The sequence below is a fragment of the Physella acuta genome, unplaced genomic scaffold (genome assembly GCF_028476545.2).
Source record: "Physella acuta isolate Inbredline_101_S28 unplaced genomic scaffold, ASM2847654v3 ptg000237l, whole genome shotgun sequence".
In the NCBI taxonomy this organism is placed as follows: Eukaryota; Metazoa; Mollusca; class Gastropoda; family Physidae; genus Physella; species Physella acuta.
Genome location: NW_026731756.1, coordinates 324,812 through 351,151, shown reverse-complemented (window position 1 = coordinate 351,151; position 26,340 = coordinate 324,812). Strand labels below are relative to the sequence as shown.

At 35.5% G+C, this 26,340-nt stretch overlaps 1 protein-coding gene across 1 annotated transcript in view; it reads right to left on the bottom strand.

The window, feature by feature from the left end:
* The window catches only part of LOC131938204 (transient receptor potential cation channel subfamily M member 2), a 47,542-nt gene that overhangs the window by 5,561 nt on the left and 15,641 nt on the right, over positions 1-26,340 (bottom strand). Inside the window, exons 5-22 of the mRNA XM_059296118.1 lie at positions 26,123-26,307; positions 19,768-19,888; positions 18,761-18,831; positions 17,863-17,924; positions 17,072-17,205; positions 15,743-15,780; positions 11,842-11,937; positions 10,435-10,501; positions 10,098-10,186; positions 9,382-9,452; positions 8,696-8,749; positions 8,355-8,571; positions 7,430-7,465; positions 7,155-7,202; positions 6,716-6,847; positions 4,998-5,252; positions 3,636-3,807; positions 264-396 (exon numbers count right to left, since the gene is read on the bottom strand). Coding sequence (XP_059152101.1) covers positions 264-396; positions 3,636-3,807; positions 4,998-5,252; positions 6,716-6,847; positions 7,155-7,202; positions 7,430-7,465; positions 8,355-8,571; positions 8,696-8,749; positions 9,382-9,452; positions 10,098-10,186; positions 10,435-10,501; positions 11,842-11,937; positions 15,743-15,780; positions 17,072-17,205; positions 17,863-17,924; positions 18,761-18,831; positions 19,768-19,888; positions 26,123-26,307 — 1,981 coding nt within the window. The remainder of the gene's footprint in view (positions 1-263; positions 397-3,635; positions 3,808-4,997; positions 5,253-6,715; positions 6,848-7,154; positions 7,203-7,429; positions 7,466-8,354; positions 8,572-8,695; positions 8,750-9,381; positions 9,453-10,097; positions 10,187-10,434; positions 10,502-11,841; positions 11,938-15,742; positions 15,781-17,071; positions 17,206-17,862; positions 17,925-18,760; positions 18,832-19,767; positions 19,889-26,122; positions 26,308-26,340) is intronic.

Here is a 26,340-nt window from a genome sequence, read left to right as displayed (position 1 = left end):
CCAAGCTCTGATGGGTACCTAACTCATGTTAAGGAAAAATTAACGGCAGGACATAATGCTGAACACACTATCCCTTCATATGCCAGGTGAACTCTACTTCACTTGCCCCATTAAACGTAAGGTTCAAAAGGCAACTTTAAATCACCCTTAGAAATGCAGAGTAAAAAAAAGACACATACATAATTAAGTATGTATATTAAGTGTTGTGTATACTCACTGTGTGTGTGTATGTGTGTCTGTATGTGTGAGTACCAAACACTTACTTGAACTTTGCGATCAGCAAGTTGACAAGCATAAGGTTAACGATGATCACGAAGATCCCGTATAACAACAACATCATGTACTTTGAAGTTCTCTCCACAAAGGGAATGTGAGAACCGTTCTTACACATTGGTTCTAGAGGATAAAGAACAAAGCACAGTTCTAGTGGACAAACAACAAATCACAGTTATAAAGGACAAACAAATCACAGTTCTAGAGGACAAACAAATCACAGTTCTAGATGACAAACAACAAATCACAGTTCTAGAGGACAAACAACAAATCACAGTTCTAGATGACAAACAACAAATCACAGTTCTAGAGGACAAACAACAAATCACAGTTCTAGATGACAAACAACAAATCACAGTTATAGAGGACAAACAACAAATCACAGTTGTGAGAACCGTTATAAAACATTGGTTCTAGAGGACAAACAAATCACAGTTCTAGAGGAAACACAAATCACAGTTCTAGAGGACAAACAAATCACAGTTCTAGAGGACAAACAAATCACAGTTCTAGATGACAAACAACAAATCACAGTTATAGATGACAAACAACAAATCACTGTTCTAGAGGACAAACAACAAATCACAGTTATAGAGGACAAACAACAAATCACAGTTGTGAGAACCGTTATAAAACATTGGTTCTAGAGGACAAACAAATCACAGTTCTAGAGGAAACACAAATCACAGTTCTAGAGGACAAACAAATCACAGTTCTAGATGACAAACAACAAATCACAGTTCTAGAGGACAAACAAATCACAGTTCTAGAGGAAACGCAAATCACAGTTCTAGAGGACAAACAAATCACAGTTCTAGAGGACAAACAAATCACAGTTCTAGAGGAAACACAAATCACAGTTCTAGAGGACAAACAAATCACAGTTCTAGATGACAAACAACAAATCACAGTTCTAGAGGACAAACAAATCACAGTTCTAGTGGACAAACAACAAATCACAGTTCTAGTGGACAAACAACAAATCACAGTTCTAGAGGACAAACAAATCACAGTTCTGGAGGACAAACAACAAATCACAGTTCTAGATGACAAACAACAAATCACAGTTCTAGACGACAAACAAATCACAGTTCTAGAGAACAAACAACAAATCACAGTTCTAGTGGACAAACAACAAATCACAGTTCTAGAGGAAACACAAATCACAGTTCTAGAGGACAAACAAATCACAGTTCTGGAGGACAAACAACAAATCACAGTTCTAGAGGAAATACAAATCACAGTTCTAGAGGACAAACAACAAATCACAGTTCTAGTGGACAAACAACAAATCACAGTTCTAGAGGACAAACAAATCACAGTTCTGGAGGACAAACAACAAATCACAGTTCTAGATGACAAACAACAAATCACAGTTCTAGAGGACAAACAAATCACAGTTCTAGTGGACAAACAACAAATCACAGTTCTAGTGGACAAACAACAAATCACAGTGCTAGAGGAAACACAAATCACAGTTCTAGAGGACAAACAAATCACAGTTCTGGAGGACAAACAACAAATCACAGTTCTAGAGGAAATACAAATCACAGTTCTAGAGGACAAACAACAAATCACAGTTCTAGAGGACAAACAAATCACAGGTCTAGAGGACAAACAACAAATCACAGTTGTGAGAACCATTATAAAACATTGGTTCTAGAGGACAAACAAATCACAGTTCTAGAGGACAAACAAATCACAGTTGTGAGAACCGTTATAAAACATTGGTTCTAGAGGACAAACAAATCACAGTTCTAGAGGAAACACAAATCACAGTTCTAGAGGACAAACAACAAATCACAGTTCTAGAGGACAAACAAATCACAGTTCTAGAGGAAACACAAATCACAGTTCTAGAGGACAAACAAATCACAGTTCTAGAGGAAACACAAATCACAGTTCTAGAGGACAAACAACAAATCACAGTTAAGAGAACCGTTATAAAACATTGGATCTAGAAATCACAGTTGCCCCTATTAGCCGCCACTAATTCAACCCGGCTCTACGATTGTAAACATTCGGCATGAACCACAGCTCAGCAAATCATATACATTATTGTCATGCATGGGGTTTGGAAGCAAGGCAATCACCTCCAGGATAATGTTTCAAACGGTATTCTAGCTGTAACAACAATATTGACAGAAAGATGCTATTCCATATTCTAACTGTAACAGTAATATTGACAGAAGGATCCTATTCAATTTTCTGATACACCAATATTGACGGAATGATATTATTCCATATTCTGATACAGCAATATTGACAGAAGGATAGTATTCGATATTCTGATGCAGCAATATTGACAGAAGGATAGTATTCAATATTCTAACTGCAACAGCAATATTGACAGAAGGATCCTATTCAATATTCTGATACAGCAATATTGACAGAAGGATAGTATTCCATATTCTGATATAGCAATATTGACAGAAAGATAGCATTTAATATTCTGATACAGCAATATTGACAGAAAGATAGCATTTAATATTCTGATACAGCAATATTGACAGAAAGATAGCATTTAATATTCTGATACAGCAATATTGACAGAAAGATAGCATTTAATATTCTGATACAGCAATATTGACAGAAAGATAGCATTTAATATTCTGATACAGCAATATTGACAGACAGATAGCATTTAATATTCTGATACAGCAATATTGACAGAAAGATAGCATTTAATATTCTGATACAGCAATATTGACAGAAAGATAGCATTTAATATTCTGATACAGCAATATTGATTGATATTATTCCATATTGCAACTGTAACAGCAATATTGACAGAAATATATTATTTCATACTCTGATATTGACAGAAGGATACTATTCCATATTCTAACTGTTACAGCAATATTGACAAACATGTGTTCACTGGCCCGCCGGTCTTTTTGGAAAAATCCCTGTGGGCCCATGGGAATGGTACGTTCACTTTAGTTTTAATTGTTTTTCAATGTTTCGATTTTACCATTCCTTCACACCAAGGCGTAAAATTCAGAACTCGGTGGAGAAAAATATGCACAATGAAAATTTTATTGATGGGTGGGTGGGGGGGGGGGGGGCTTTTAAACTTTCCTGGAGTCTTGGACATTGCCCAGTGATTTAGGACAAGGCACACACCCAGAGGCGTAGCGACCCTTCCCGGCACCCGGGAACAAACTTTCGATTTGCACCCCCCCCCCCCCATCAAACTTTCGATTTGCACCCCCCTCTTAACTTTCGATTTGAACCCCGCCTCTCAAACTTTCGATTTACACCCCCACTCAATGGGTTTTTCCAACCCATTTTGGCGCCCCCTAAGGTCGGCGCCAGGGGACATATGTCCCCCCCCCCCCTCGCTACGTCTCTGCACTCACCTCCAGGATAATACTCCTCGTAGTCCATCTCCCCAAACGTGCTCCAGAAGGCTATCCTAAAGATACACCAGACGTTGAGAGTGCCTTGTGGGTTCATCACGGATCTTGACGCCACGGCAAAGGACGCGAAGAAGGCAGCCACGACGATGAGAACATACACCATATCTTTGGTCTGTAAGGGACATACACATACAACAATAAGGACATACACATACAACAATAAGGACATACACATACAACAATAAGAACATATACCATATCTTTGGTCTGTGAGGGACATACACATACAACAATAAGGACATACACATACAACAATAAGGACATACACATACAACAATAAGAACATATACCATATCTTTGGTCTGTGAGGGACATACACATACAACAATAAGGACATACACATACAACAATAAGGACATACACATACAACAATAAGGACATACACATACAACAATAAGGACATACACATACAACAATAAGAACATACACCATATCATTGGTCTGTGATTTACATACACATACGGCAATAAGGACATACACGTACAACAATAAGGACATACACATACAACAATAAGGACATACACATACAACAATAAGGACATACACCATTTATTTGGTCTGTTAAATAATTTTTAACAATAAGGACACACATTATTTTGGTCTGTTAGGACATATGCACATAACAATAAGGACATACATCATATCTTTTGTCTGTTACATACTATACATACTGTTACATACTATGAATAATGATTTACACCACTTATTAGGTCTGTAGAATGAATGCAAATGGCAAATTACTTTTAGTACATTTGCCACCTCTTTCTTCTAAACACGTGATACATTGATATAATACTATATACATTGAGATAATACAACATACATTGATATATTACAATACATTGATATAATACATCTTCTTTACAGAAAATATAATGCAATTCAACTTACAATGTACCCTATTTACTTAGACTAAACAAGTAACACTTAAATATAGCAATAAAGTATAAACAGTAAAGTATAAAGTTATTTTTGATCTGCATAATGGATACACATCAACACTTGCCGTCTGTATAGTGTTGTGATCCTTCTTGTTTAGAAATGGATACATGACTGAATTACCTACATCGCTAGACCTTGTTAAGATTTATTTTCTCACAGCCAATGAAGTATTGACTCCTAAATTACAATTCCAGCCGAATTCGCTTTTCATGACGAGAGTCAAGTACCCATCAGAGCTGGGTGAACTCTCGGAATCCTTGCGGTCGAGCCGGGGATTCGAATTAGAATCTTTCGGGTTTGCAATTAAGTGCTCTACCATTCGACCACAAAAAAAAAAAAAATTCTTCAAACAACATTTACCATTGAATACATCATTGCCAGGACCTTTCCTAAGTTAGGCGAGCCGTAGCAATATTTCAACATCTCGACCGTGCAGACTACAAAGTCGTAGCTGTAGATCAGCCTGGACAATGGCATCAGGTTGCTGTCGCTGGATGGCAGAAGTGCGAGGGCGCGCAGTAGTGTCGCCAGTGTGTACAAGACCAGTGTTATGAACCCCATAATTTTGAATTCTTTGGAGGGGTATTTGTAGAAGCTGTTACGTGAGACTGCGATCTATTTAGAGAAAACGTTTTCATGTGTGTAAAACTTCACTGAATTTACGGTTTTTAAAGAAAATGTATGCATTTTAGTGATCCTTTACTGAAATGGTTGAACGAAAATGTATGCATTTAAATCCTTTTCTGATTTTTTTTAAAGAAAATGTATGCATTTAAATCCTTTACTGAAATGGTTTAAAGAAAATGTATGCATTTAAATCCTTTACTGAAATGGTTTAAAGAAAATTATGCGTTTTAGTGATCCTTTACTTAATTAAATGGTTTAAAGAAAATGTATGGTTTTTCTATATAATCAACATGGCTTTTTAAAAAAAAATATGAAAAGACTGAATGAGAGTCATTTTTACGAAATAATTACACACGTGTGAAAGTGAATGTGTTTGTTCGTGTATGTGTGTGAACGAGTCCGTGAAGACTCAAGAATGTGGGTTAAAGTTTGTTTGTGAAGACCTTCTATACCTGCTGTGTTCTATAACTACCTACCAAGTAATGCAATGAGATGCCGTTGTAGACTACCTACCAAGTAATGCAATGAGATGCCGTTGTAGGCTACCTACCAGGTAATGCAATGAGATGCCGTTGTAGACTACCTACCAAGTAATGCAATGAGATGCCGTTGTAGGCTACCTACCAGGTAATGCATTGAGATGCCGTTGTAGGCTACCTACCAGGTAATGCAATGAGATGCCGTTGTAGACTACCTACCAGGTAATGCAATGAGATGCCGTTGTAGACTACCTACCAGGTAATACAATGAGATGCCATTGTAGGCTACCTACCAGGTAATGCATTGAGATGCCGTTACAGACTACCTACCAGGTAATGCATTGAGATGCCCTTACAGGCTACCTACCAGGTAATGCAATGAGATGCCGTAATGAGATGCCCTTACAGGCTACCTACCAGGTAATGCATTGAGATGCCGGAACAGACTACCTACCAGGTAATGCAATGAGATGCCGTTGTAGACTACCTACCAGGTAATGCAATGAGATGCCCTTACAGGCTACCTACCAGGTAATGCAATGAGATGCCGTTACAGACTACCTACCAGGTAATGCAATGAGATGCCGTTACAGACTACCTGCCAGGTAATGCAATGAGATGCCGTTGAAGACTACCTACCAGGTAATGCAATGAGATGCCGTTACAGACTACCTACCAGGTAATGTAATGAGATGCCGTTACAGACTACCTACCAGGTAATGCAATGAGATGCCGTTACAGACTACCTACCAGGTAATGCAATGAGATGCCGTTGAAGACTACCTACCAGGTAATGCAATGAGATGCCGTTGAAGACTATCTACCAGGTAATGCAATGAGATGCCGTTACAGACTACCTACCAGGTAATGCAATGAGATGCCGTTACAGACTACCTACCAGGTAATGCAATGTGATGCCGTTGTAGGCTACCTACCAGGTAATGCAATGTGATGCCGTTGTAGGCTACCTACCAAGTAATGCAATGAGATGCCGTTGCAGACCTTCCATACCAGCACCAGAGACTCGGTGATGTGGAGTGTCTTCTCATCCAGCCACAACATCAACATCAGGCCGTAGATGTTCAGAAACAGGAAGTTGAACAGCTAAATCAAAGTGAAACAGGAAGTTGAACAGCTAAATCAAAGTGAAACGGGAAGTTGAAGAACTAAAAGTGAACACGGAAGTTGAAGAGATGGAGCAAAGTGAAACAGGAAATTGAAGAGCTTAATCAAAGGGAAACAGGAAATTGAAGAGCTTAATCAAAGGGAAACAGGAAATTGAAGAGCTTAATCAAAGGGAAACAGGAAATTGAAGAGCTTAATCAAAGTGAAACAGGAAATTGAAATGACGGAGCAAAAGTAAAACAAGAAGTTGAAGAGATGGAGCAAAAGTGAATAAAAGAAAACTCACGAAATCGATGTAAAACTTGAATTTTGGGGTGGACAGCTTATTTGTTAGCTGAAGCAACAAACACAAAATACTAAGTATTAAATGGCTGTGTTTTGTGTAATTATAATATTTGAGTTTAACGTGAAACTAAGCATATCGCTCGTCAAGTACAAAGATCGCATAGAGACTATATATATATATATATATATATATATATATATATATATATATATATATATATATATATATATATATATATATATATATATAAATGAGTTAAAGGTAGGGGTACATGCCATTTTATATTTGCTCTTTTCCTCTTTAGCAGCTATCTGGAATAACGATATAGCGAATTAGCGAATTAGTTACTGTTTTGTCATGATATTATAGGCCTACAAATACGTCTATTAAATGACTTGGGTGTCTTAAGAGTTAAACCAATGTGTATCTTGAAATTCCACTCGATTTGGTCCTTGCTGATTCTGTCCTTAAGCCCAACGTACAGAGTGATTAGGCTATCTTCACAGTAAGTATTCATTCAGTTGATAGTAGGCACACGCCTCATTAGAGTTGTATTCACGCCTCCTTAATGTACACCAGAGGGTTTATAGTGTGTAAACCCCCCTATAAAGTAGTAACACGCCGCCTTTAAAATTTATACACGCCCACTGTTCAGTCTGTACACGCCCACTCTTTAGTCTGTACACGCCCACTCTTTAGTCTGTACACGCCCAGTTTTTAGTCTGCACACGCCCAGTCTTTAGTCTGTACACGCCCACTGTTCAGTCTGTACACGCCCAGTCTTTAGTCTGTACACGCCCACTGTTCAGTCTGTACACGCCCACTGTTCAGTCTGTACACGCCCACTGTTCAGTCTGTACACGCCCACTGTTCAGTCTGTACACGCCCAGTCTTTAGTCTGTACACGCCCACTGTTCAGTCTGTACACGCCCACTGTTCAGTCTGTACACGCCCACTGTTCAGTCTGTACACGCCCAGTCTTTAGTCTGTGCACGCCCAGTCTTTAGTCTGTACACGCCCACTGTTCAGTCTGTACACGCCCAGTCTATAGTCTGTACACGCCCATTCTTTAGTCTGTATACGCCCACTGTTCAGTCTGTACACGCCCACTGTTTAGTCTGTACAAGCCCACTGTTTAGTCTGTACACGCCCAATAATCTAAACCTGGATACACGGAGAAGGACACATCCACGGCCCTACCTGTTTGTTCCACGCCTCCCCTTCCTTCCAGACTCTCTTACTCAGGTCGTGAACCGCCTCCAGCTCTAGAATCTTCCTGTTGGCCGAGTCTACGGCCAGGTCGTAGCAGCTCTTGTTGCCCCACTTAACGAACTTCCGGCCAATGAAGTCCACGGTCAAGGCCTTGTTGTTGTCATAGCATTTGTTGATCGCTTGCTTAGCAAGGTGGGTAAAAAACCTGGAAGGAATTTTTTGATAAATGACAAAAGTAGAGTGTAGTCGTACTTTATATGTACAATGCGAGCACTGGGTGAATATTTATTTAACATCTGTATTCAATTGTTTTAACCGCAGCAACTCACTGAAAATCATTCTCGTAACTGTCCTCATCTTTTTGCTCTTCGTACTCTTTGTCACTGGATTTAGGTGATAGAAATGTATAAATTTCACATTATATATATGTATATATATATATATATATATATATATATATATATATATATATATATATATATACAAATATATGCATATACCGACATGCATTATAGACACACATACCTGTACGTAATTCATGTAAAATGTTAACACACAGGACATGAACACATACAGACACTTGCCTATGCACACAAAACTAAACGCATAAAAGCACATACATACACACATTATGGGCACACATACTTACAAATATAGAGTAACGTGTGGAAACAGACTCAGAATGATACGTGCATAAATACTTGCATGTGTACATGCAGGCACATACAGACCTATACACATATAAACACACATAAAAATATACTCCATCACAAGTGTTCTTCATGTGCAGCTAAACTGTGAATATGCTAAAACCGCCACTAGCAGTGCCAACAAACAAAATTTAATCGGATTTTAAAGCAACTGTCGGTAACTCTCTCCCCACCCACCATCATTACATTAACACTGCCTCGATAGAATGTTCTTGAAAATGTGTTACCTGCAATATTTAATTTCATTTCACCTTAAAAATAAATCTACGATTATTTACAATAGAAAAGAAGGAAATGAGAGTTACCTCTCATCTTTTTGTTTCTGAAACCTTTGATAATTGTAACCAGCAGCTAGCAAAGCTCCAGGAATGTGACCCTACAGGAATATATTTTTATACACACATATTAAAAGGTATACATAGATTTTGAATAATCTTACACACATTGGTTTCTGGTAGTGATTTAATTAAAATTTAAGTTTAAATCTAATTTTGAGTTTGTCACAGCAGGCAGTATGGGATGGCGTGGCCTAGCAGTAGAGAGCTAGACTGTTAACCCGAAAGATTTGGGTTTGAATCAGGGTTAAACGAGCAGAGGCGTAGCAACCCATTTCGGCGCCCTGGGCGACCTATTAAATTTGCGCCCCCCCCCCTATTTTTTTATATTTATTCACCCCCCCCCTCCCCCACCACACACACACATCAGTCACCGTTTTAGTTTTTTCCCCGTATCCCACAAGCAAAGTAGAAAGCCGTCCATAGAAACAAGTAGCTTTCTATTTTCTTAAATTCGACTGTAATGCAGCTCGGAATAAGCTTGTTATTTTAGTGCAATGCGCACTATTATACACACATTGTTTGCCATTCACTTGGTGAGCAGTTTTTTTTTCTATCAGATTCTTTTCTATTTTTAAAAAGTTAAGCAATTAAAAATGGATTAAAAATCATGACTATTTCCCGAGTTGCCATGCCCCGTAGTGTTATATAAGAATATTCGAGAAAGTTTATTTTAAATACCATACCTCAAGCTTCATCCAAAGAAAAATAGCACATTCCATGTCTCTCTTCAAAATGGATGTTAAATACAACCTCTGCACGAAGTCTTTACTGTCTAGCACACAACAAAGTACAAAACTAAGTTTATATTTTTTGACAATCGTACTTTCAGAATTTTAAAATAATCTTTTCAAATTTAAAAACTTTGAATTGGATTCTCTAAATTCATAAACATTTTTTAAAAATTTATTTACTATTATCTCGAATAATATATATATATATATATATATATATATATATATATATATATATATATATATATATATATATATATATATATATATATATATATTGTTAACTTACCTACATATTTTTCAAACTTCAGAATTTCATCAACAATCGTAACTTTCTGTTCCTCTTTTTTATCTAACTACGAAAAAGATGTAAATGTTAACGGAGTGCCTTGTTTCATGTTAGCAAACCTAGACCTGAGTCTGTTCACTAGGACTGACCGAGGTGAGGATCCAGTAATACTAACTTTAACAACGTTGTATTCCCAAAGTGGACAACAAAGCAGAGGCGTTGCGATGCGGGGCGGTGGGTGGGGGGGGGGGGGGTGCGGACCGCGCCGGGTGACACCAAGATTTAAAAAAAATTACAAGATATATATAATAAAAATGTGTTTGCCAGCTCAATGAATGGTTGATTAGAGTTCAAACGTATTGAAGTACATAATGACGATCGCGACAAGGGGAGTGGGGGTTGACACCGTGACATAAACGTGCAAACTATAGAGTAAACGATGCTATATCCAGATGCATTAACAACTAATTATGGATTAACATCGTTAGTATTAAATGTGAACACTTAAAAGCTTTGACCGGGTGAGTGGGGGGTGGGGGGGGGGGATGTGAGACCAACAGCAACATTTACTGAGAAGAAAAAAAAATGGGGATGGGAGGGGGCGCACTGGGTGACACTCAACCTAGCGATGCTTCTGCAACAAAATTAGGTTTACTTAGCAAGAGTACAAAGTGTGGTAAGATAACGCACTCAAAAACCAAAACACACGTGCGACTTCATATTCCTGTATAATCTATCAACCTCAGCATTAATTTTTCGTTATTTCTACTCTGTTGTGAGTTACTTTTAGGAATACGTAATTGTCTATCAGGGCCTCTTTTTTTAACAAAAATGTGAGAAAAATCTGAAGAGAATATACTAAAAATGTGAGGTAAAAACTGTAGAGAACATACTAAAAATGTGAGAAAAATCTGAAGAGAACATACTAAAAATGTGAGAAAAATCTGAAGAGAACATACTAAAAATGTGTGAAAAATCTGAAGAGAACACTAAAATGTGAGAAAAATCTGAACAGAACATACTAAAAATTCGAGAACATTCTGAAAACATAATAAAAATGTGAGAAAAATCTGAAGAGAACATACTAAATATGTGAGAAAAATCTGAAGAGAACACTAAAATGTGAGAAAAATCTGAACAGAACATACTAAAAGTGTGAGAAAAATCTGAAGAGAACATACTAAAAATGTGAGAAAAATCTGAAGAGAACATACTAAAAATGTGAGAAAAATCTGAAGAGAACATACTAAAAATGTGAGAAAAATCTGAAGAGAACATACTAAAAATGTGAGAAAAATCTGAAGAGAACACTAAAATGTGAGAAAAATCTGAACAGAACATACTAAAAATTCGAGAAAATTCTGAAAACATACTAAAAGTGTGAGAAAAAATCTGAAGAAAACATACAAAAATTTCGATCGCTCTGGGCATTAAACCTTCATCGATGGCCACGTTAAGCTCGTCCAGGAGTAAACAAAGACAAACAAGCTTTTCCTCCCACCGCTGTCGATAGACAAAAAAGAAATTAGTTAATTAATGTGATGAGCATTGAACCATTACTTTGATGTTGTTCAGAAAAAAAAAGCAATTAGTTAATTAAAGTAAAGAGCATTCAACCATTGCTTAGATGCTGTTCTACGAACTTCAGACAATAATAAAAATCAATTATAAGATTACAATATAATAAAACAAATATAAAAACATTTTAAAAGCTTTAAAGTGCACCGAAAATCAGAAATTAAAACAATCTGGGTTTTTTTAATACAAGCATCGGTCACTCATGAGATCTTTTACATATTTTAGGAACTAAAGCGATTTTAAAAGCTATTATTTTGTTCGCAACGTCTGTTTTTTTTTTTTTTTTGTAGTTTGTAGGTTTGTGGCAAATCTTGTAACTCATTTTTTACACACTTCTTATTCGGCGATTTCGTTCAAACTTTCCAGATACGTTTCACTTTGATGACAATGCAAGTCTGTTTATTATTTAATTTAATTAGATGTTTAATTAGTCATTAAAATTAATTAAACTGTTTCGGGACAAAGGGGAGATAACACAATTAAATCACTCCATAGATAATTATATTCGATAACAGAAGGGGAGATAAATAGCTAGACGCAACCACCCTAACAGTCTGGTGAGTTGTGGTTCACGGGAGTGTTTACAATAGTTGAGCCTGTCGATCTAGAGAAGGCTATGAGGGCCAGATAAATGATTTTAAATGATTTTAAACTAAGAGGAGGTAACAAGATCTACTCGACCAGTAACACAGTTAAAAGAGTTATCTGCCACTTCTTAGTTCGTGATCGACGCTCGGGCAAATAAACCGGGAGTGATCTCCCTTAAACTTTCTCGAATATTCTTATATGAAACAACGGGGGATGACAATTCGGGATATAGACATGATTTTTAATTCATTTTAAATTCTTAAACTTTTAAAAAATCCTAATATATAATAGACCACGTGCGCACTTCTCTCTCTCTCTCTGTCTGTCCGCGAAATACTTTCGCCGGATATTACGTCAGAATTGGCAGCAATATATGGATACCTTTATACGGACTTTTGTTGAAAATAATATGTTAGTTTTTTTAAACGTATAACCACAATTTTATTTAAAGAAGAAAAATAAAAAATAAAGGCGTATTCGAATGTAGAGAAACAGTTTTTAATTTTGCAACAGGAAAAGCGTTTATAAATGTGATAAAGAATGCATAAAACAGTGACGTCACTAATGTTTATACATTAACTAATGACGTCATCTGCCGTGTTTAGAATAAAAAGAAATGAACTATTTCATTCAAATTTGATTTAGATCTACTTACGCGACAAAAATTTATACAAAACAATTTTGCTCGGGCTAAACTTAAAAAAAAAAATTCTATTAGGATTCTAAATCTAGAGATTCTAGATCTAGATCTAGATGATCTAGATATACGGAAAAACTCGACTTACACAGATGTAGGCCCTACCTAGATCTAGAATCTATTCAAATAATACATTTCTCCACTAAAGTATTTCAGGCCTTAATTACTTTATTGAAATCTTTGTTTATCTATGCAATTTGCTAATATCTAAAAAATATAAAGCAAAGTTGTCATGTGCCCGACAGTGCACTTCCCGGCGCCGCAGGCGCTTCAAATTTGGCAGGATTTTGACTTGGGGCGACAGAACAAGGGGGCCGGTTGGCAGAAAGTCTACGATGAGGGGGTCAAACTGACCTCGACTGACCGCCGCCTTATATGAGCTATAAATCGAAAAAAAAATGTCCACGTAGGAACCTCTTCATAACTCCTGAGGTCGTAGACCGACCCTCGGGCGAACTAATTAAGCATTCAAATTCTCAATGTTTTCGAAAGCCTAAGCGAAGCTGGGCAGCATGCCTAGTAGAATAAAAATCTTGTAGAAAAAAAAATTGCACACCAAGTGAACGCCAAATAAAAGAGAAATAAGGGAAATAATCAAAGTCATTAATTTAAATCAGAACACTTTATAAATTATATCTTTCTCATTATCTTAAATAAAACATTTTGTTTCGGAAATCTAACATATAATAATTTTATACAAACAGAGCTTAAAATCTTTTTTGTGGCACCAAATTGAAATATACTATTATAAAATAACTTAAAACATCAAGCCATAAGTAAAGTTTAGATTTTTGGGAATATGTATGTAGGAAAGTAAGTACAATCAATCACATTTTTGGGTGTTACTGGGAGCGATCTCCCTTAAGCTTTCTCGAATATTTATATAAAAAAAAATAACTCGGGATATAGACATAAATTTTAATCCATTTTAAATACTTAAACTTTTTAAACTAATTAAGCATTCAAATTCTCAATGTTTTCGAAAGCCTAAGCGAAGCTGGGCAGCATGCCTAGTAGAATAAAAATCTCGTAGAAAAAAAGAATTGCACACCAGTAAACGCCAAATAAAATGTGCATAATAGTGCGGAATATTAGTATTACTTTATAAATTCACATGCTTTTTTTTTGAGAAATCTAAAATAGAGAAAATTACTACTTCCTGTCAACAGAAATTACTCAAAATTTCACAGAAGGCTGGGAATTAGATTTTTTATTAACATGTGAAATTTCATTTATCTATCTGAAATAGTACTCAAGTTATAGGCTTTTGAAAAATTCAAAGTAGAAAAAATTCCACTTCCGTTTATCGGAAATCGCTCAAAAGTTGATACGTATCTACGATTTTGATATAATACTTATATATGTAATTTCATCAACCTAGTTTTAACGGCACTCAAGTTATCGTGTTTACAGACACACAAACAGACACACATATACACACACATACACACACAGACATACGGACAAGATTGCAAAATTATGTTTTTCCGACTCAAGGAGCTTTAAAAAGTCGAGATTTTAAAAAATCTCGATTTTTTTTGCACGATTACAAGATTTATATACGAGAAAGTAAAAAGTCAGCGAACTGAGACCGAACATTCGGCGTGAACACAGTACAGCAGACGGATTAGTTTATAAAGCTAGTTATCTCCCTTTATTATCGAATTTAATAATCTTTCAATTAAATTGTTCTGACTAATTTAATATCTCGGGGGTCGGGCGTGGTCGTGTCGGTAAAGCTCATGGTTCAAACCCTCGGGCGGATGAGACTCGTTAGCTGGGGACAGGCCACTCTTCTAGGAGAGACAACTCCAAAATCAAACAACTGCTGCCTTGTAGTTTGTTCTTGGTTGGACAAAGGCTATGGAAGCAAATCCAAAAAGAAAAGCAGGCTGAAATCGGAGTCAATGGCCTCAATGGCGCTTAACCAGTTGACACGTATCCTTAATTGTGATGGGAGGCGTGATCGAGTCGACAAAAGCACATGGTTGATAAATTCGAAAAAAAAAGTCTCGAGTTCAAACCTTCTAGCAGATAAGGCTCGATCCCTTCAAACACTAAAACTTAAGAACGAATAAGAAGAAAGATTTAATATCTAAAAGACTAAAAGTTAGATATCCTTGCATTGTCATTCAAGAAGATATCTGGAAAGTTTGAACGATATCAGTGCATTAGAAGAAGGTTGAAAATTGAGTCACATGCAGTGTTTCTTCCAGACTTTTTTCTCCGGGGGGGGGGGGGGGCACTTGAAATTTTCGGGGGGGGGGGGGCGGTAGAATTTTTTCGGGGGGGGGGGGGGGGGATTCACCCCCCCCCCCCCCCCCCCCCCCCCCGAAGCGATGTCTGGAAGAAACTCTTGTCACATGATTAACCAAACTATCACAAAGAAATAGGAGAAATCATTGACGTTGATTTATATTTATGTCAGTAAAATCACAAACTCACCGAAACATCTGGGTTCCTAAATTGTTTTGACATAATTGCTGAAATAATAAGGCAATTTGATAAAAAATTATTATAAAGTTTCATAATTTTAAATAAATAACAAAATACTGCAATGAAATAGAACTTTCACTATCTTAGATGGTAATTAGTATAGTCCTGAATAAATATTATACAATTGTATATTTTTTTAAGAAAGCAAGTTTTACTCATGTATTTATATATCTTTGTTTTACTACAATTTCATGCAATGTTGGTCAATGCTGGTTCATCTCAAAAACATCACCAGTGTAATGTCACTTGCATAACGTCGCTGATATAACGTCACTGGCATAACGTCGCTGGTATAACGTCAATGTGTGTCGCTGTTATAACGTCGATTGTATAAAGTTGCTGGTATAACGTCGTTGGTATAACGTCGCTGATATAAAGTCGTTGGTATAACGTCGCTGATATAACGTTGCTGGCGTAACGTTGCTAGTATAACGCCTCTGGTATAACGTCTCTGGTATAGCGTCTCTGGTATAACGTCGTTGGTATAAAATTGCTGATATAACGTCTCTTGTTTAACGTCGTTGGTATAACATCGCTGATATAACGTCGTTGGTATAATATCGCTGATATAACGTCGTTGGTATAACATTGCTGATATAACGTCGTTGGTATAACATTGCTGATATAACGTCGTTGGAATAACATTGCTGGTATAACGTCTCTTGTTTAACGTCGTTGGTATAACGTCTCTTGTTTTACGTCGTTGGTATAACATCGCTGGTATAACGTCGTTGGTATAACATCGCTGATATAACGTCGTTGGTATAACATTGCTGATATAACGTCGTTGGTATAACATTGCTGATATAACGTCGATGGTATAAAATTGCTGATATAACGTCTCTTGTTTTACGTCGTTGGTATAACATCGCTGGTATAACGTCTCTTGTTTAACGTCATTGGTATAACATCGCTGGTATAACGTCGTTGGTATAACATTGCTGGTATAACGTCGTTGGTATAACATTGCTGGTATAACGTCGTTGGTATAACATTGCTAATATAACGTCGTTGGTATGACATTGCTGATATAACGTCGTTGGTATAACATTACTGATATAACGTCGTTGGTATAACATTACTGATATAACGTCGTTGGTATAACATTGCTGATATAACATTGTCAGTATAACATCGCTGGTATAACATCGCTGGTATAACATCGCTGGTATAACATCGCTAATATAACGTCGTTGGTATAACATTGCTGGTATAACGTTACACTAATGACGTCGCTGGCACACGTCAAGGAAAGATAACTCTGCCTCATCAACTCACCTCTGATGACAGCTTTCAAAATCTGCTGCAGCATCTCAGCCTGGTTGCCTCGACAGGACGACGGGTGGACGTCCGCCTGAACCGACTCGCCGTTGACGGTTACAGTTATAGGAGCTTCGGCGGTGGTGTCTGGGCTAGAGAGATGAGGGGTGGGGAGGGGGAGTTGGATGGTGTACAGATGGGTGTGAATCGTGACGGTGTAACCTGTTTGTAATGTATGAGCGTTGTTGTTGTTGTTTTTTTTTTGTTAGTTTCACCCCTACCACCCTCACCACCCCCACCCTTTCTAGTAACATTTTATTTTAGCTGAAGTATATGGTTCACTCTTGTAGAACAGAAACGTCTATTTACTTACTTAAGTGTTACAGAAATGTCTATTTACTTACTCGTATGGTAAAGACATGTCTATTTACTTACTCGTATGATACAGAAATGTCTATTTACTTACTCGTATAGTACAGAAATGTCTATTTACTTACTCGTATGATACAGAAATGTGTATTTACTTATGTGGTACAGAAATGTCTATTTACTTACTCGTATGGTACAGAAATGTCTATTTACTAACTCTTCTGGTACAGAAATGTCTATTTACTTACTCGTATGGTACAGAAATGTCTATTTACTTACTCGTATGGTACAGAAATGTCTATTTACTAACTCTTGTAGTACAGAAATGTGTATTTACTTACTTGTGTGGTACAAAAAAGAAATGTCTATTTACTTACTCTTGTAGTACAGAAATGTCTATTTACTAACTCTTGTAGTACAGAAATGTCTGTTTTACTTACATTGGTTCATCATTAGAAATAGTCTCAAAAGTTGTTCTTAAATAATCAGCCTCTTTAGAATGCTATGAACAACAGAGAAAATAAGTTTGATTATAATTGAGAACTCTAGCTAGGAAGTCCAAAAGAGTTAAGGGGGCAGTATCACCCAGACATTTGAAAATTGACTAAAAAATTTGCCAAAAAAAAACTATTATACCTACACACATAAATTTTTTACCATAATAGTAAATATCAAGGAGCTATAAAACAGCACATAAAAGAAAGTTAACGTATGATGCAAACACTTTTTATAAATAATTTTACCAAAAAATATTTACTAAGTAATTTTAGGCTGTGGTTTACCAACATTTAGGCCCATCCTGCTGAAAATACTCTAGTGGATGCATGACTGGGTAGCCTATGGCCGGAACTAGGAGATATCCATTGTGACAAATTTTAAAATTTTTAGAATTTTTTCAAAGTTAGACCAAAAAAATTGAACTTTGAAATTTTCTAAAAAATTTTATCTGTCATTAGAATACTATTACTTTAGTTCCGGCCATAGCCATTAACGCAAGGAATGTTTATACCAAATTTTAAGTACTTTACTTATGGTTTCGAAAAATTGTTTACAAAAAAATCAAAATGTGATAAAATATTAACAAAATAATTTTTTGAAAATTTATTGCCATACATATACCCTACAATTTATATACTGTATTATAGCAGAAGAAACGTTACTACTGCTGTAAAATTTTGACATGTGTATGTCAAATAGTTTTTTTTTGGTGATAGTTTTTGTTTCCCTCCCTTAGTCTGGGTGATACTGCCCCCTTAAGAACAATATGGCTTTTACTTTACAATCGCCAGACGTATAATGGTAAATGTAAACCTGTGTATTTGGACTAAAAATATTAACCTCGAACACGAGTACAGAAGAGTTCAAGTCTCTTTCCGTCATGACCAGGGCAAGCTGATATTTGAGTCTTTCTGCAAACAGAAAACATAGCTCTAAAAGTATCGTAAATATTGTTAGTCTTTAGCTAATTATGTGTCTGTTATCACTTTTAGTCTTTAGCTAATTATGTGTCTGTTATCACTTTTAATTAGACATTAATTGTCGTAATTTGGGAGGCACAGAGGAGGACATACGTGCTAGAATTAATAGAGCCCGCTGCGCTTTCTCAGTTCTGCGACCCATGTGGAAAAATGTTGCCGTCTCCAACACAACAAAAAATCAGGATGCTTAACTCAAATGTCAAGGCAGTTTTGATATATTTTGATATATGGAACAGAGACACGGAGAGTCTCCAAGGCAAACACATAGAAGATACAGACCTTCATGAACAGATGCCTTAGACAGACTTTGAAATTGAGGTGGCAGGACAAAGTGCCGAACATAGACTTATGGAGAAAAGCAAGGCAGGAGACTATGACAGTACAAATATGGAGTAAGTGACACTACGTGGGTCACACAATGCGAAAGGCTCACCCAAATGTGACACGCTAAGCGCTTGAGTGGAACCCCCAGGGAAAGCGGAAGTGAGGGCGCCCAAGACAGACCTAACGTCTTCTTGAAGAACTGAAGCCAACAGGGATGTCTTGGGAGACGGAAAAATTAATAGCCGGGGATCGGAAGAAATGGAAGGAAATGGTGGAGGCCCCATGTTCCATAAGGAACAAAAGGGACATATGTGTAATAAAATTGTCGTAATTATTTAGACTCCCGCTAGGTATGCTATTAATTTATTTCTTTAAAATAAAATTATACCAAAATGTGTGCAAAATGCAAGCAGAAATCATAGTCTTCGCCCTTTCCGCCCCCTTTATAAATTCGTATAACAAAAAATAAAAAAGCGCTAAACATTGTATACACTCTTCGTTGTATGTAACATGTGATAAGCTATTAAACAGGTTAGTTGTTACCAGTAAAAGACTGGACCTTATGTTTCCAGTCTTCAGGGGTGCAGATGGTGTAAGTATCGTCCGAAAGGCTCCGAAGAATTTTAGATTTCCCCTTTCCAAAAGCACTGTTGATGAGCTTTCCCTTAAATGTATATGCAGACATCTGTATGTGATTATGGCATAGGTATATGCTATATTGTTTGTAAATACGTGTGTCTACGTTTGTATGTATGTATAAACGTACGTTGCCTATATATATATATATATATATATATATATATATATATATATATATATATATATATATATATATATATATTTATATATTTATATATATATATATATATATATATATATATATATATATATATATATATATATATATATATTGTCACAGCCCTTTTGTATGACTGGGTTCATGGCACAAACTAAAGGCAAATACAAACCACATTATTGGTGATTTTACAGTCTTTTATTGATATTAGATAATATAGCAGCTACACTACTAGAACCACGACTTCAGTTTCGTCATCTCCTCGCGCTCTCCCTACCTCTCTCTGCTTCCTTTCCTTAGCGCATGCGCACACCCATCCTATATTTTATATTCATATCGCCTTTTTAAGATACACACTCGAAACATACATTCATCTACATTTAACTGTTACATACGCCCTTTCTCCCGTTTAAAAATTAATTCATTAATTTTTTTTATATATTCACTATAAAATCTTCATTATACATGTAACAGTTAAATGAAAATCATATTGAAAAAGAAACTTGCTAATGAACATCCTAAATTATTTTATATGTACACTTACCAAATTAAAACAATGATATTCATACAATACATGGCAAATTGCAAAGCGTCACTTATTTTATAAGTGTCGCCATTAAGAAAAATTGTAACTAAGGTAAACCTTCTTAGTTAATAATAACAAATGATTCTAACTAAGGAACATCTCTTCTTAGTGTAACAAAAAATATCATTAAACCTCACTAAGGAATATTACCTCTTAGTGTATCTCAAAATAAATCTAACTAAGGAAAACTCTCTCTTAGTAGAACAAAATTATAGCTATGCAATAGCTCCCATGGGCAAATCATATCCTTGATTTCCCTACTTCAATGGCTGAGGTAAACTCCTCATCATAACATATGTAACTTACCACATCTGTCAAATCATACTGCCACAATCATGTTCATTACTTAACAAGATATACAGTATACATACAAATCACAGAAATACAACAAAAATGTATGTTCATTTTCATTACTAAATTAAAATAGTGGTAAAACATATTTATACAAGTCATGTTATGACTTATTCCTATCTTGCTCACATTTTTAAAATGTTAATTTTCTCTGGAAGTAAAGATCACATACTACATTATTCAAAATTTTCTTATAAGGAATGGCTGATATGTCTCAGGTCATTATTTTCTTTAGTCAGATCCATGTTTGTTTTTTTCATCTTCAATCTGTCTTGATAAGAAATCAGCTAGTTTATTGTGCTGTCCCTTTACAGATTAGCTTTCCTTGACATAATTTTCCTAGACAAATCCATTTTCCTTATTAAAGCAATATTTACCAAGTCAAAATTTCAAACACATAGTTTAGCTCTGTTACTTGAATACAACTTTAAACAACAATAGGATCCATTAGCATTACCATATAAAGTGTAAAAGAAATACACAACTGTTATGTTCATAAACATCAGTTAACAAAATACAAGGCCCAATAACAAACTAAGTGGTGGTAGCTATACCTTATATCACCGATGCTTAAGTACCAATGCACACAACATAAAAAGGAACAGATTTTGTTAGCCAAAAAGGAATGTGTAGAGCTAATCAATGAAATAAATTTTTTAAACTGCTGAGGTTGGTGATACAACTAAAGTGGTTAAAAATTATATTGTTACATCCACTAAACCAGGTTATATATGCATGATAACTGATGTTATATATTAAAGCGTGAAAGTAAAATCTTAAAGGAGTAGTAAGTTCAGCATATTTATCTACAAAAATATTATAAAAATTGCATAGTCCCAACAATGATTTCACTTCTTTCTTTGTACTAGAAGTTTTGATATTTAATAATGTGTCCCTATTTCCTTCAGTAGGTCTAATTTCTTTATTTCCAACCTTAAATCCTAAGAATTCTACTGTATGTACTCCCACGTGCAGTTTCTTTCCTCATTCTTTCTAGTAGTTCTTTTATTGTTTCTATGTGTTCTTGTCTCAACAGCTGCTCCAATTTGACTTGCCCATCTATCTATATCTTCCTCATTACTTTCTTTCACCTCCTTTACATTCCCAATAATCATATCTGCTATTGGTTCTTCCATGACCGCCACTTTATATTTACCTTTCAGCCAAGCAGAATCTATATCAACTACTGCTATCTCACACTCATCCTTAAATTTTTTGTTGGCATATGTCATCTTCATTATGCCAGGAATGTACTGTTCTGGTTTTAGAAGACTTTTCTTAACAATAATGCATGTGCAACCCGAATCTCTCAAGCACATTACTCTGGTGTTGTTTACTATAGCTGGGAACATCTTCAGTGTTGTATTGCTTTGTGTAACAGATGCCACTGTCTCTGACCCTTCTACCCCTGCTGATGTCTCTTGATTGTTATTGCTACTATTTCTATTTTCTCCCCTATTGTCTGGTCCCATTCTTGGCCGTCTACTTTGATTGTGGGACTCATTACTACTTTGTCCACTATACTGTCCTTGTCTGTAATAATTACTTTGATTTCTGTAGTTATTATTAGGTGCATAACCTCCTCTGTCATTATTACTGAGATATGTATATCTATTTTGTAAGCTGAAACACTCAGACTTTACATGGCCTGTTTTCCCACAGTGGTAACACTCTGTGCTTCTGCTATATTTATATCTGTCTGGTTTCCATCTGGTAGGCGCACTATTACTTCTATCTCTATTGTTGTTGTCATACCTTCTTTGATCCCTGCCAGAGTTTCTACTGTAAACTGCTGCTGAAATATCTCCTTGCTCTCTTTTGTCCAAAATAGCCCCTGGATGTGCATCCTTATAAATATTAAGTTGCTCTATTAATTGTTTCTGTGTCCTAACTTTTCTTTCACTCAAAAAAGTGAATAAACTATCTGTTGCATTATTTAAAACATGATCTATCAGGTTAAGTTCAATAATTGCTTCAGGCTTCTTTAAATCTATTTCTGCCAATTCTAGCCTTTTATTCATGCATTTGCGAATATAAAAAATGATCTGGTTTATGTCACCAGTGCTGTTAATTCTGGCGTCTCGTATAGTCTTCCTGTAATAGTCTCTGTCTTTCCAAAATGTTTCATCAATCTTTCTTTTACTAGGTCATACTCTTCTTTTTCAGCCTCAGACATACTTGCTATTATGGCAATAGTCTCTCCTGTCAAATTAGTCAATAAAGCCTGTGCTTTACCAGCAGATGAATAGTTAAAACTCTTACATGTTTGCTCAAAGAGTAGTAAGTAAGTTTCCACACTTTCTTCCTGTGGTTTAAATGCTCTGAATTTAGGCTTCCAATTGTCCATTTTGTTAACATTGCTGTCTTGAGATTGGTTACTTTTAATTTTAGCTAATTCTAATTCATGTTGCCTCTGTTTTTCTCTATCTTCTAATTGTCTCTGTTTTTCTCTGTCTTCAGCCTCTATTTTAACTTTTTCCTTCTCAGCCTCCATTTTAACCTTTTCCTTCTCAGCCTCCATTTTAACTTTTTCCTTCTCAGCCTCTATTTTAGCTAGATCTAGTTCCTTATCAGCCTCTATTTTATCTTTAGCTAATTCCCTCTCTAAAGCTCTGTCTTCCCTTTCAATTGCATCAGCTTCTTTTCAACCCATTTAGCCTTTTCTGCCCCAGTGTATCCTAACGAATCGGCCAACTCAATGAATTTGGCATAGTCCTCCTTCTTAATGGTCCAAGAAAAGTTATTCAGGTACTAAAATGTCAACAATACTAAGTCTAGATCTAATTCTTTCCTTTACGGTGCGGAGCACCGCTCACTTCTGACACCAAAATGTCACAGCCCTTTTGTATGACTGGGTTCATGGCACAAACTAAAGGCAAATACAAACCACATTATTGGTGATTTTACAGTATTTATTGATATCAGATAATATAGCAGCTACACTACTAGAACCACGACTTCAATTTCGTCATCTCCTCGCGCTCTCCCTACCTCTCTCTGCTTCCTTTCCTTAGCGCGTGCGCACACCCATCCTATATTTTATATTCATATCGCCTTTTTAAGATACACACTCGAAACATACATTCATCTACATTTAACTGTTACATATATATATATATATATATATATATATATATATATATATATATATATATATATATATATATATATATATATATATATATATATATATATATATATATATATACCTCTCTATGTGGCGGAACTAGAAAATAGGGCCACCCCGCAAAAAAAATATTTTTTAGCCCCCCCCCCATATAAATATATATATAGGCCTATATATGAAATATATATATATATATATATATATATATATATATATATATATATATATATATATATATATATATTTATATATATATATATATATATATATATATATATATATATATAGCCCCCCTATATATATATATATATATATATATATATATATATATATATATATATATATATATATATATATATATACATATATATATATATATATATATACAATCACAAAATACGAACATGGGATGCTCATTGCTTGCCTGTTCGGGATTTAAAAGCAACCATTTAAAAGAATTTCAACATCGTGTCATGTGTGTAAGTGCAGTAGTGTGTTTTGGGAAAATCAGTTTTAAGTAATGTCTGACAGCAGCCCCCTTAACATCTAGTCGGTAAAAATAATATAAAACATGAAAGCTTTGTATTAAGTAACGGTGTCTAGTGTTATGTTTATTTTTATGTTGCTTTTTTTTGTGATTTTATTATTAATTTTTGAAAACATTTGTGATTTAGTACATTTCCTTTTTACAAGCTTTTGTTTAACTCACTTCCTCGTCAGTCGTCAGTCTGTCGTCAGTCTATCTAGATCGAAACGCCGGAGTGACAATTCGGACAGTTTTACTTGACCGATACGATTCACAGTTGGCACGTGGGTCAAGACATGAAGACAATGCAATCTGAAACTAAATTTGACTTAATTGGATGCCTAATTAATTTTTTATGAATTAATTAAAATTTGGACCGAATTAGTAGGCATGTCTATCCAACCACACCACACGCGTAATCACGTTCAATAGCTGCGCCATCAGTTTCAATAGCTGCGCTACCATGTTCAATAGACGCGCAATGGTTTTTAGTCATGTAACACTATTGTAAATAAAACATGTAAAGTACTGAATAAAAATCATTAAAAAAAACGTTTTAATAACAAGCTTTTATAAACTAATGCACTAAAAAGTAGAAAATAAATTATACACTACTATTTAAATTACTATAAAGAAAAGCGTAGGTCACTTTAGTACTTTAGTACATATTTTATACCTTTACTAATATTTGAGAAGAGACCCACGCTTTTCTTTATAGTAATTTAAATAGTAGTGTATAATTTATTTTCTACTTTTAAGTGCATCAGTACATAAAAGCTTGTTATTAAAACGTTTTTTTATGATTTTTTTATACAATGTCATTCTTTAGTAATTACTTTATAAAAAAAAAAGTAGTTAAGAGAAATAATAGCTTTTTAATTTGTTTAGTACAAATCTATTAAAAGGAGCTTATGAACACCCCTATTTGACTATTTTAAAAAAGGGAAATAAGTCATGGAAGTGGTTTGAACATTTGCTTATCTTTGATAAGTTTAATTGTAGGAGAAAGACTCGGCTTTCACAGTGGTAAAAAGTTTTTTATCGGTCATTGTTAATATAAGATGTAAAAGTTATATTACTATTGATTAGATAATACTATTGAGTTTTATTAGGGAGCTTGTAGAGAGTCAACAGTATTAGAAACTGTAAGAAAATCACGGCGCCCCACGTTTTTCATTTTTTTGTCGTAATGCGCACGCAGTTTGCGATCGCTTATAGTAGAGTGATCGCTTGCATTATTGTGATGAAAAGCATTTATTTTCTACTTTTTAGTTCAATCAGAAAACGTGTTTTTTTTTTTAATTTTTAATGATAATTATTTAACTATAAATATTTTATTAATGTTCGGCTCTGGGCCCCTAACTGGCGTGCCCCCCCCCCCCCCCCCGCATTGCGGGGTCTGGCGGCACTATAGTTCCGCCCCTGCTCTATGTTATGTATATATGTGTGTATCTGTGTTTATGTGTATGCACGTATACGAGTAGATTTACTCTACTTTTACTCAACACTTACATCTGTTTTATCTTCGGAGAATTCAGTCCCTACTTCTATGACGATTGGGCGAATTTCTTTCTTCTCTCTGCTGTTTTGATACGGGTCAGGTTCCACCCCGTCCTGCTGAGAGTCCCCACCTGGGAACACCTCTGCCTGGCCTATGGGCACCCCACGGCATCGTTCAAAAATCTTCTCCAGCGAGTCTGGCACGTAAAGGAAACAACACAGAAATTGGA